This window comes from Anomalospiza imberbis, chromosome Z (genome assembly GCF_031753505.1).
Source record: "Anomalospiza imberbis isolate Cuckoo-Finch-1a 21T00152 chromosome Z, ASM3175350v1, whole genome shotgun sequence".
NCBI lineage: Eukaryota > Metazoa > Chordata > Aves > Passeriformes > Viduidae > Anomalospiza > Anomalospiza imberbis.
Genome location: NC_089721.1, coordinates 1,818,187 through 1,830,646, shown reverse-complemented (window position 1 = coordinate 1,830,646; position 12,460 = coordinate 1,818,187). Strand labels below are relative to the sequence as shown.

The 12,460-nt window shown below is 43.7% G+C and overlaps 1 protein-coding gene across 1 annotated transcript in view; it reads right to left on the bottom strand.

Annotated features, from left to right (window-relative positions):
- The window catches only part of LOC137464842 (lipoxygenase homology domain-containing protein 1-like), a 58,339-nt gene that overhangs the window by 41,085 nt on the left and 4,794 nt on the right, over nucleotides 1-12,460 (bottom strand). The window contains exons 2-3 of the mRNA XM_068176395.1: nucleotides 6,188-6,217; nucleotides 1,233-1,347 (exon numbers count right to left, since the gene is read on the bottom strand). Coding sequence (XP_068032496.1) covers nucleotides 1,233-1,347; nucleotides 6,188-6,217 — 145 coding nt within the window. The remainder of the gene's footprint in view (nucleotides 1-1,232; nucleotides 1,348-6,187; nucleotides 6,218-12,460) is intronic.

Here is a 12,460-nt window from a genome sequence, read left to right as displayed (position 1 = left end):
TCTAGAAATTCTGGGATAATAGAACTCCTTTGCCTAGCTCTGGTTTCTGAATTTGAAATATGGCAAACAGGGCTGAAATTTCATGTATTTTCTTTACCATTCCCATATCATTTTCTTTACAGACTCTCATGTTTGAGTTGTTTCACTGGGAAGAGAAGCTCTTTTGAGGGTAAAATTTAAAATAGCTGCAGGTACCTCTTGTCGGTGCTGTAGAAATGGAGAAAATGTGAAGTTACCGTGTGACATTAGCACAGGATTAATAATTCTGAAACACATTTCCAAGAAAACCAAAACAATAAGAACACCAAAAAACAGAGACACACAGCCTCTCCTAGACTCTCTGGAGAAGGGATTTCTGCTTTATCTTAGTGCAATTGCCTGACTAAAGGGAAGTGGTACATGCAGAGCTGGTACTTTGTCAAAAGTCATCTTGATTTCATGGGAAATGAGCACCTGCTGACCCTGATGTTCACTTTGTAAATTAAACAACAACAATATAAAAAAAGCCATTTAGAGAGTCAAAAGCATCTTAATAGGTTCTTAAATTATAAAATAGGGCTCACACTAAGTTCAACATGCTGATAAGGAATGAGAAGACGCATCCATAGGATGGTGTTGACATCAGCTGGAGGAAAATAGAACAGGGCCACCAGAATGATGTGCAACTACATTGGTGTGCAGCAAGGCATACAGCACATAGGATGAAAGCAGTCTAAATTAGGAGTCAGCTTAAATTCTTCCATTTCTGCTTGCCTCAGATTTCCTATGGCTGGTAGTAGGTGGTCATCTATCAACATTACTTCAAACCCACTGAGTTACTCTTCAGAATCATTCAAGGACACTTCTGTCTGTACCTGACTAGCATGGAGACCTCTGTGGGATCTAGGCATGGGAATATAGCTCATCATGCCCACTTCATCAAGAAATTAATGTTCTCAGCTCCTAATTTGGGAGCTCCAAAATTAAGCTCTAAGAAAAGCAAATATCCCCACACCTTGCAAATATGAGCCTTATATAACATGGATTTCCACCTACAGAAGGGAATGCAGGTTTGCAACGGATTGGGTATGAAATACGCAATGCCAAAAATTCAGATTTCCCTGGTGATCTTAAAATACCATATAGATTTATTCCCTCCACATCCATCAACATGATATTATGTTTCATCAAAATGCTTTAACAGTCCCTGAAGAGCAGGCCTCAAAGACACAGATTTCCTTTCTGACACTTACTTGCTGGTGAGATGAGTCTTGGGGGTGATCCCGTGCTCTCCAAAGAGAGTGACAAAGACGTTGGCGTCGGTTCCTGCTCCCCGGACATCTCCTGTCACTGTCACCACCTCGTAAACTGTGGAAAGAGAAAAGAAACATCAGGACAACAGGAGAGAGCCTTCACCCTTTATAGATGCAAGTCATCTTGGAGTTTATAAACACACCCTAGAGACGCATCTATTCACCCACTGCCCAAACAAACCCATCTCTTGGACAGGGTGTTGTGAAAATAATCACATCACAGCTGTCAAAAATAATCACATCAAACAAGACTGCTGGAGATGCTTTACATGGCAGAGAGGGTTAGGATGGACTTTGCTGCAAATACAACACTTCTCTGTGAACACGCTGCCTCCCCTACCATAACGCATGAGCATGTGTTACATAGAGCAGATGAATTTATGTGAAGTGTTAAAGCTGTTGAGCCACTTTTCATTTATGCACATGTCAGTGCAATGCACACTTCCCTGTTTGCTCTGGTAAGATATTTGTATGGAAGCTGGGACATCACTACAGCCAGGAATTTTGCATTTTGGTTGTTATGGAGATTTTACCAAAGACAAAATGGTAAATTGTGAGGAGAATCACAGAATGTCCTGAATTGGAAGAGACCTCGAAAGCCCCAAAAAAACTCACTCAACAGGACATCAGTCTTTCCAGCCTCTCACAGGACCCACAAGGATCAATTCCAACTCCTGGTCCTGCACAGACACCCCAACAATCCCACCTTGTGCATCCCTGGGAGAATTGCTAAGCACTTCTGGAGCTCTGGTAGCCTCGGGGCTATGCCCATTCCCTGGGGAGCCTGGGCAGTGCCCGGCACCCTCTAGGGAAGAACTTTTCCCTGATATCCAACCTAATCCCCCGACAATAGGTAAGAAAACACCTAAATTGGAATCTCAAAGCTCTATCTATTTCTCTTTTCAAGTAGTAGACTGAGTGACAACTTAATTTACACATACATATATCTTCTTGGGAGTCACACAAGTAAAAAAGTGCCTTTTACTCAAGCAGTGTGACAAGATCCAGTGGCCAAAAGGCAGAGTTAGACTCAAATAACAATAATTCTGTAGTCAGACATACATTTTTTAGGATGATGAGTGAGGTTAGAACAAGACTTGAGGCTTGAAAACAGGTTACTTTACTGAAGGACATGTCTCGGTTGGCTCAACAGAGAAGGAACTGGAAGAAATTACAAAACCTTGCCTGTGGCCAAGCTATGCACCCTGATGGCTCTTTTTGGCTTCAGTCAACATGATGTTCATGATCTAGTGATGGCATCTCAAACTCAGACCTATCAGCTAGGGGAGAGTCTATGCTTTCATCATTTCATCTTGCACAAACTGACTGCTAACTATGGGATTTCTCACAACTAATGCTATAAAAATGTCCCTCTTCATGGGTGCATCAGAACAGTTACATATTTTATTAGTGTCCATCTCTCCCTCACTACATCACTAATCTATTATATTCACATATGTATTCTATTCTATTCTGTATTTATTCAAAAGACATAAAAAATATATTGTAACTCTGCTCTGAGCATCAAATGTTTTTTCACAATAACACTCTTCCCTCAGAATATGATCAAAAAGAAATTTAATCACCATTTCAACGAAAAGAGCGAAATGCAGGGCACTCATGTAAAACTGATTAAAAACTATTCTTTATTTCCATCAGCTCTATTGCATTGAGAAACAAAAATAGTGCAATATTTTCCTAATCTCACCTTTCCATGAATATAAATAGGACAGAAAAGGGAACATTATTGTAATAAGTACAGGAAGTTGTGATCTGTGCTTGGCAACATTTTAAGCATCCCTTGGCTTTGTGTATTTCATTTACAGGCTCAGAGGAAGAGGAGATTTGTCTGCAAAAAAACCCAGGAAGAATATGAGATCCACAGCTTGCACACGTGTAATATGTATAAGCAGTGTTTTCATTTCACCTTCCTCCTGTTAGCATTCCCACATGCCAACGGGAGATGTTTGGCATAGCGGGGAGAGACAGACGAGGTGTTTGCATTAGCCATTAGCAGAAGGGAGATTTGTAACCCGCCCTGCCCCGGTGAGTCACCGCCCGTCACTCCGGGGCTTTCGGCTGCAGCGGCTCCGCTTCGGAAACAGCCGGCTCGCGTTAGAGCATTGCTGTGCTCATCCAGAGCAGCCTTTTGTGCCTGATCATCTCAAAGAGCTTTATGACTTATCTGTGCCGTGGAGGTATTTGTCACTGTCAGAGCTTCCTACAGGCGCTGCCAAAGTGGCAGCCTCAGCTCAGCATCCCTCTGCCAGCTTCCGCCGCTAGGCACGGCACTTCGTGCCTGCTCTAGATGACAACATCGTGTTTGGTCAAAGGTTGGACTCGATGATCTTGGGGATCTTTTCCAACCTTAATGATTCCATGATTCCAAGCTTTTTTAGGTAGAGGGACCTTTAGGCATTGTCTCCTCTCTCCCCACAGAGCCCAAGCAAAATTTGCCCCTGTTCTGGTTTTCAGGGGTGAAGTCAAGTCATGTTCAACTTTGTCTGGCATGCAGGCATTTTTCATGTGAGAAGAGAAAAAAAAGCCACCACAACAATCTGTAAGTTCCCAGAGACCTTTCAAAAGCTCAGACAGTTTTTCTAGTGATTTTTTTTTTACTGCTAGAGAAGTGCTAGGACTTACAGATTATATATGTCCATATAACAGAGTCTACCATGTCAAACCTGCCCATCAAGTGAAACCTATGCTTGAGCTGGTCTGCTGCACCTGTGCAGGTATTGACATCACCTCATCTATACAACCAATCTTAAATTCCTTGCTGAAGTTGTAGAAAATTATCTACTCCCACTTTTCAATCCCTAGCAAGTGAGGTGATGGGATACAGGGACATTGTCTAAGACAAAACCCACCACAAAGCCACAGTCTCCTCCCCCCATTAAAAATCAAATCCCTCATCTGATTTCTGCAATGGGAGTCTCACAGTTGCAAAACAATGACAGCCCAAGTAGATGGGCTGCCCTTTAGGTTCACAACCCCAAAATCAGCCTCCGTACACTGAAGTTGGCAGGCAGAACATGGATGCGCAGTTTTTACCAGGACAGATGTGCTGAGCCCTGCTTGATTAGCTCATGCCATTACCAGGCATACACTGTGGTTAACACCATTTTAATTAACTTTGCACTGAGGGACAAAAGGAGGGTCTGGGTGGATGACATCAGCACATCACTGCATTTGACACGTGTCACAGTGCATTGCTGGAAGGGAGAGGGAGCCCTGCCCCCCCTTTTCCAGTATTACAGCTGGAGGGTCAGCTGTGCAAATACATGATGTCCCAGATTTCCAGTGATGTCATGGATGCAGGGCCCATAATTTCCTTTGCAGGAAGAAAATTAAAGTTTAATGCTAATATTAATGCCAACTCCTTCTGCAAAAGGCAGGAGAAAAATGCAGATTATTTAGCCACTTCCTTCAAAGGCATGGAAGTTCAGCATTATAGATTCAAGATTGTTTCTTTTATTTGCATTTTTTTCAATAATTTTTTACCAGCCCATGACAGCTGTCATATTTTCTCTGCAGTTTGAGGGCCCAGAAGTCAGAAAAGTCTACTGAGCTGGGGTGGGGATAAACATTTTGTACCCCAGCCCCTTTGCTGGGAACAGCACCCATGATATAATTCAACAAGAACTGTAGGTTAGTGACATTTCATAACCACCCTCAAATTTGTTCCTGAATAATTGGATATTCTGGCTTTGAGAGAATGTGTCCAGTGCTAACAAACCCCAAGCACAAACATCTTGTGTTTTGTGATTTAGGATTATAAAACTGAATTAACTAAAAAGCTTGAAATTGGATATCTGTGGAAGTTATCTAACCAAAGCTGGCATCTAGGTTAGAAGGATCAAATGTAGTACTTCAACACTCCAGTTTTGAAAGAGAACATTAGGAAAATGCAGAAATTGAATTAATAGGTATACTATAAGTTTTATACATCTTCCAGCCAAGATCCTTACTCCCTTTTTGGGTGGCCTCATGGTATTTCTAATCTTCCCATTTTGAGTCCCTGTTTTTCACACTCTCCATCACTCAAAAAATCCAAGTTCTCATGGAGGGTCCACCCCATTATTATTTTCTGGATCGTGGGCACTAATGCTCACCAAAGACTTTCCTACATGGTGCCTCTTCAGAGCTTTGCAATAACTTTTGGCTTCTGCAATGTAAAAAAAACCAACTCCTTTTACATCTTCTTGCTGTTTTAACATACTGAGATGTGCTTTTGCAGAGGCTTCTTGGCCTCTCTGTGTATGACTTTGCACCCATGATGCCCCTACTTCCTTCTCGGTCAAACCATGACATTCCCATGTCTCCAAATACTTCATTCGCCTCCCTTCAGACATGGACAGGATTTCCAAAGGTCTTCGCCCAAGTGGTCAAGTCATGAAGCCAGCATTCGGATGCTGCTGTGGGGCTTGGAGCAGCCTGCTCTACTGGAGAGTTTCCCTGCCCGAGGCAGAGGCTTGGAATTAAATATTCTTAAAGGTCCCTTCCAAGCCAAATCACTCTGTGATGTGTGGTACTCCTTAATGCTTTTCCTAGCAACGTTGGCTGAGTTAGTTTATGAAGTTTATGGCAGGCCCTGGGCAGAGGAGCCCCAGAGAGAGACCACCAAGGCAAGAGAGAGGGGACTGGACCCCAGTCTGATTGTCATGCTGCATGGGCCTCTGCCTACAGGAAGACACCTACATCAAGGTGCTTTTAGGTGGCAAACAACCCTGCCCCAAGGTCAAAGTGAGTCTATTCTCAGTGCTCAGATCATGGCCAAGTTCCAGAAATCCAAAGTGTTAGTACAGGAATGACTGACTTTCAGCCCAGTCTCCAAATCTTGCTTTTCTCTCAATAGGCCAGGCAGAGTCAATACAAAGCTTTAATACATTTACTGATACAGGCTCTTTTGTTCCAAATATTATCTCAATCAAGTGGAATTTAGTTCACTTATCTCCTCTGGTAGATATTGAATCCCCAGCTGACTCCACTGCTCAGCTATCCAGCACGAAGGCTTCAGAAGCTGGTGAAAGTTCCAGCAAGCTAAACAGGGCTGATTTGCTATGAACTGCAAACCCATTACTGCTTTTCTCAGACAAATACAAGCTCAATAAAGGAAATTACAGGCAGTACTTTCTTTGCTGAAAATAAGCATTCAGGAATGGTCATTTCAAGTGCAGGATACAGACAGCATAAAATCAGTTTTGAGTTACATTGCATCGCTGCTGGAAACACTCACACCTTGTTCCTTGCCTTGCAGAACGAGATGATAAATAAGAAGTGGGCTAATATAAATCCATCCATTTAATGATGAGAGTAGAGAAACACTTGCTTCAAAATGACTCCTAAAATTACGTAAAACTATAAACCCTGACAAGTGCAGACTGAGACCCTTAAGCCAAGAGCATGGAAACTTCCCTTAGCTGCCCAAGAAAGGAACATTTCCAGGACAGAACAGTGCTTTGGCTGATAAATTCAGTTTTTTCTGACTCCAACAACATGGGACTGCTCAGCATCAATTATGGCAATGACTGCAGGTCCTGTCAGGTCACGTTCTCATGAGGTGAATATGGAGAACTGAGTTGGTGCCTAATTTCTGTCTAGCAAGACTGTCCCTTGGTAAAAACAAAATTAAGGTTGTGCCACAAGAATGATTAAGTAGGTGAAATAAGACAGAAACAATAGTGAGGAGTTTGGGGAAGGAGGAGGGAAAGCAAAACCCACAGGTTTCTGAAGGGATGTGTCAGAGGATGGACCAGGTTCTTTGCAGTGATGCAGAGCAGTGAACAAGAGGGAACAGGGAGAAACTGATGCTCAGGAAGTTCCATCTGAACATGAGGAAGAACTTCTTCACTGTGCAGTGACCAAAGACTTGAAACAGAGACCAGAAAGGGTGTGGAGTCTCCCTCACTGGGGATATTCCAGAGCAATCTGGACAAAATCCTTTACTCTGTGCTCTGGGATGACCCTGCTGGAGCAAGGAGATGGAACCAGAGGACCCACTGTGGTACCTTCCAGCCTGAGCCATTCTGTGATTCATCTTGAATATAACCCCAAATCAACACCAACTGCTTTGAAGCTGTGGCTCTCGGAGCTACCTTCAGATGCTTCTGTTTAGCAGGATGCATTTACCTCAGCAGCACTAATGGCTGTTTGCACTTTGCTGCACCTCCAGCTGGGAATTCACTGATTATCCTCAATATTCACTTCATGTTGATTCATGCAAAGCACCAATCACTCTGGCTTCTCCTGAAACACTTTGGAGCGTGTTTGTCTTGGAGCACCTGAAGAGTACCTTGACATTTATGCAAAATGCTTGGAAGGTTTAAAGGGTCTGTGCTGACTGTTATAGCTTATGTTTGGCAAAACAATGCTCTGTGCATGTGAACACATCAGATAAATACTTATGATGGTTACAGTTTAATCAGGACCATCCTTTACCCACCACAAAGACGAGCCTTTTAAATTGCAGCCTGTTTGCTTTTAGTGAGCCACAATTTGTGCAATAATCTCTTGTCATACACAAAATGAGTCAAATTCTCCTCTCATTCACTCTGAAGCAAATCCTGACTAACTCCATTGACTTGAGCACAATGGCTTTGGATTTGTACCTCAGAACTGTGAGCAGATTTGGGCCTCACACTCTGTGAGAGATTGCCTGCTCTTTATAGGCTTCATGGAAAGAGGCTTTTGAGTCTGGCATGGATGCCAAATTAATTATTCTAAGCAAAAGAGAGGGATTTTTTTTCACAAATATTTGGACTGGTTGCACACTGTTACACATTTTGCTATTCAAAGTTTATACAAGGAATTGCAGAATTAATAGCATCTTGCATTTTGAGACTTTGTCACGGACATGAATTAGGAAGGTTTTCTCCTAAGCAAACTTAGTGCTGGTACATAAAAGTATCATTATCTTGAGCTCTGAAATATCATTTATCTCTTAAAATATAAATCCAAAGCTGAACACTGTCCTGCCTGTTCCCACAGGCAGAGTAGTCATGGTTTGGAGTGTGTTTTACTTAATCGGCTATTGTAAAAATTAACATTTCATTCTCATGCACTGTAGGAAGCCAAACTTGATTCATATGGTGCTCCGGCTACCACTTAAAGGGTATTTTTGCCTGAGCACTACCAGGAAAAAACACCTTAGTTCTTTGCTGGAACAGTAAAGTAGCATTAGTTTAGCAATCAACATCTTTTTTATTCAAGCTTAAATTGTGTTGGAGGAAAACACTGTGCCTCAGGGGAGAGAGACACTCACAACAGAAACCTGTTCAATTTCTTTCATTGTCTCTTGGAGGCAGGAAGGACCTGCCAGGACATGGGGTGCCTCTGAGTCACCACTATTGACAAGAACACTGGAAATTTCTGTCCAATGGGAGGTGTACAGCACAGCCTGGGCAAAATATGAAATTGATTTTATCTGCAGCACTGAACAAAGTCTGCGGTAGAGCAACGTGTCTGCAGAATGCAGCTGGAAGTAATTCCCTGCTGTCTGTCATGTCTGTGATTAGAGGGATGGAGCACCTCTCCTATGAGGAAAGGCTGAAGGCATTGGGAGAGTTCAGCCTGGAGAAGAGAAGGGTCTGGGGTGACTTTCTAGTAGCCTTCAATTACCTGAAGGCAGTTTATAAAAAATCTGGGGAAAGCTATTGGACAAGAGTCTGGATTGACAGGACACAGGGAATGGCTGCCACTGCCAGAGGGCAGGCACAGATGGGATATTGGGAACCAGGAATTGCTGGCTGGGAGGGTGGGCAGGCCCTGGCACAGGGTGCCCAGAGCAGCTATGGCTGCCCCTGGATCCCTGGGAGTGTCCAAGGCCAGGCTGGATGGGGCTGGAGCACCCTGGGATAGTGGGAGGTGTCCCTGCACATGGCAGGGGGTGGGACTGGGTGAGCTTAGAGATTCCTTCCAGCCCAAACCATTCTGTGGCTTTATGTTCTATGTCATCAGACTCTAATAAGATCCCACACTCTTCTTGTCACCTAGGCAGCGAAAAACCAAGATCAAGGAGAGACCCTCTCCTCACTGCGAGCCCTGACCCCAATACCCAGGTAGGAGGAAGAGCAATTTTACCAAAGATTCTTTTATTACCCACTCCTGCCCAGCGTCCCTGGCCTGGAGGCATTGCAGGAGTTGGATGTTGGATGTTCCCTGACATGAGCAAGGCAAGACATTTTTCACAGCCTTTTTTTTTCCAGGGAACAGCTGAGCTGTTTTCACAGAGAAAAAAAACACCCACATCAACAGTGTTTCAAAACTGCTTGGCCTGAGGCACTGAATCCAACAGGAATGTGTTCAGGAGGAAACAGCTGGCAAAGCCACTGAGTCAACTGCTGGCAAAGCCACCAGCAGGTGAGGCCTGGATGGCACTGCGAGCACGGACAGCTGCCCCACAGCGGGAACACTGGCTGTGAGCCCGAGGGGACACTGCACCCTTGGCAGCTCTGGGGTGAGGAACCAGCGCATTTGGCTCCCGGGAGCTGATTTCTAGCTGTGTTTCATGTTGATGCTTGGCCTAAGCAGGGAACAGTGCCTGACAGAGGCTTGTGATAAATACAAGTTATGTGTGTTACTGATATTTACATCAGCATTGTTGGATGTTGTTATGAGTTAGGTGGGGTGAAGTTTGGAGCAAATGAGTCTAGTGGTACTGGACTTATGTAACCTCCAAGGTCCCTTCCAACCCAAACCATTCTAGGATTCTGTGATTCTAGGAATAAATAACAGCTCCCCAGTTTAAGTAGTCACAGCACAGAGTTTCTACTATTCAAATAGCACCATAAAAAGAAATATATATAAAAAAAATTGCTATAGCCTTTCTACCTCCTACCTCTGCCTTCTTTACAAATATGTCTTAATTAACACTTACAGTTTGCAGAGAAATTCTGATTGAGATACTACTACAATACAGATGTCTATGAAATGCAGACCTCCAAATTGATGCTGAAAAATACAAAATTTCTGAACATCAGGTGGCAAAGTGCCAAAAAGACTTAGTTTTCAATAACCACATTCAATTACAGCAACAATGCACAACTCCTCAGTGATATGTGTCCAGCCTGTCTTGCAGTGCACGTAAATCAATCAACAAAAGCCACAATTATTATTTTCAGTCTTTCTTTTAAGTGTTGCCATTCAGGTATTTGCATCGCTGTCTTACAAGGAAGAAAATCCCCTCTGACAATGCCTGGAGAAATAGCTGCACCCACAAGGCACTGATTATAAATAAATATTTCTTGGAGCAGCAGTAGTCAGCCAAGAGGAGGCCTTAACCAGGCAAAAACGTGTTGTGAATCTGGAAACTACATCCTGATTGCAACTTTGACAGCTAAAACAAACCCTCAATAAACCACCACATCCCAGCAGTGATCAGAGGCTCTTGACACCAAACCCACCATGAGTCTCTGCTTTCCTAGGGCTCAGATGGATAAACCACCTCACCTGAGGCTGTAGGATTCTCCTAGGCTGGAATAAAATACTGGTTTGCCCTGGCCCCCTCTCTGTACTTAGCCACTTGTAGCTCTATTATTTTTTGCCCAGACTTTCCATCCTGATGGATGTAATTCTGCTGTTTTAATGGAACAGTATTCAGACATTAGTCCAAATTCCCAGGGACAGGATGATAAACAGCTTCACAGAGGGCCTAGAAGATGTATATTTAACAAAGTATAAATGGGAACAAAACTAATGATCCTTAAAATATCAATGCAGTCCTGAAACTTGGAATTTGATGTACCAGTAGAGGAACTGATGTACCTGTGAGCAAAAGCATCTCCTCAGTTCTCTTTCTGCAACCAGAGAATGAAAAACTACCCAGGCAAAGCTTGGATGTTTTAAAGACATAGGATTCTCAACTCTTAAGGGAGGAAAGAGGAAAGGGAAGAGGGATACAACAGAAGAAGGAAAGGTTAAAATTCCCAGATATTCTTGAATTATTCCAATGAGATCAGGTTCTAGTCCTGCATCCTCTAAAGGTCACCTTCCTCAGAGAGGGCTCCTTGGATGCTACAGAAAACTGAATCCAGACTAATGGGATACCTGGGCTGGGGAGAACACATCCAGGACTGAACATACTGAGCGGGATTTAACATCTATTCTCAGTGCAAACTCATTCAGCTCCTCTCCAGGAGCTCTCAGGTATTTTCTATTCAAGTCCAAACTCAAACACTCAATCTAAAAGGTACCCACAGGCAATCAAGGGTATAAAACTGAGCTCTATAAAACTGAACTCACCACTCCATTCAGAGCTGATTGTTTTGGGTGTGAGGAGAGCAGCAGTGCTGGGAAGCTGCGGCTCCTGCTCGCGGGTGCGGGTTTCACATCAGCTGTGCCATGCCTTTGGCAGCTTGGCACCCACAGCTGTTCCTGGGTGCTGTTTTTGGGGCTGCCAGCTGGACTGAACCCTCTCAAATGGATCATGTGTGCCTAACAAGAATGAATTCTGCATATGCTTGGGGTCCTGCCCTGGCAGAGGGAGAGGTGGGGGAGCACAAGTGCTTGCTTCCCCCAGCTCTGTGCCTGCACTTGGCCAAACACACACCTGCAAAGGAAAGGTGACATCTGCAGACCTCCAGATTCCAGCAAGAACTTCCTCCAAAAAGGTTTATTTGCTTTCATCTGCTTTATGACACTGATTTTCCACACCAGTGACTAGCGACATCCCTGCGGCAAGTCGATGGCTCATTATGGACTATGAAGAGCTGCTGTGATTCCTTTCAAAGCCCCCCTCCCAGCATTTTAATCACTCACTTCCAATTTGTAAGGCCCAGTTTCAGCATGACACCTCCAGGCAACTTCAGTTCTCCAGTGGGAATACACAAGTGTGTAGCAGGGGTATCTTATAGACAGGCACAAAGACTTTTTAGCGCCTACATAAAAGTTATTATCAAGTGCTCCTGAAACTAATCAACACTTCAGTATCACAACTAACTTAGTATTGGCTTGTTGTGTCACACAATAGTGAACTTCTGTGATAGTTCATAGAATCATAGAATGGCCTGGGTAGGAAAGGACCTTAAAGACAGCTGAGTCCCAAGTCCCTGACATGGGCAGAGACACTTTCCACTAGACCAGGTTGCTCCAAGCCCTATCCAAGCTGCCCTTGTACACTTTCAGGGATGGGAGATCTTGTGCTTCACCCCCTCCACAGTGAAGAATTT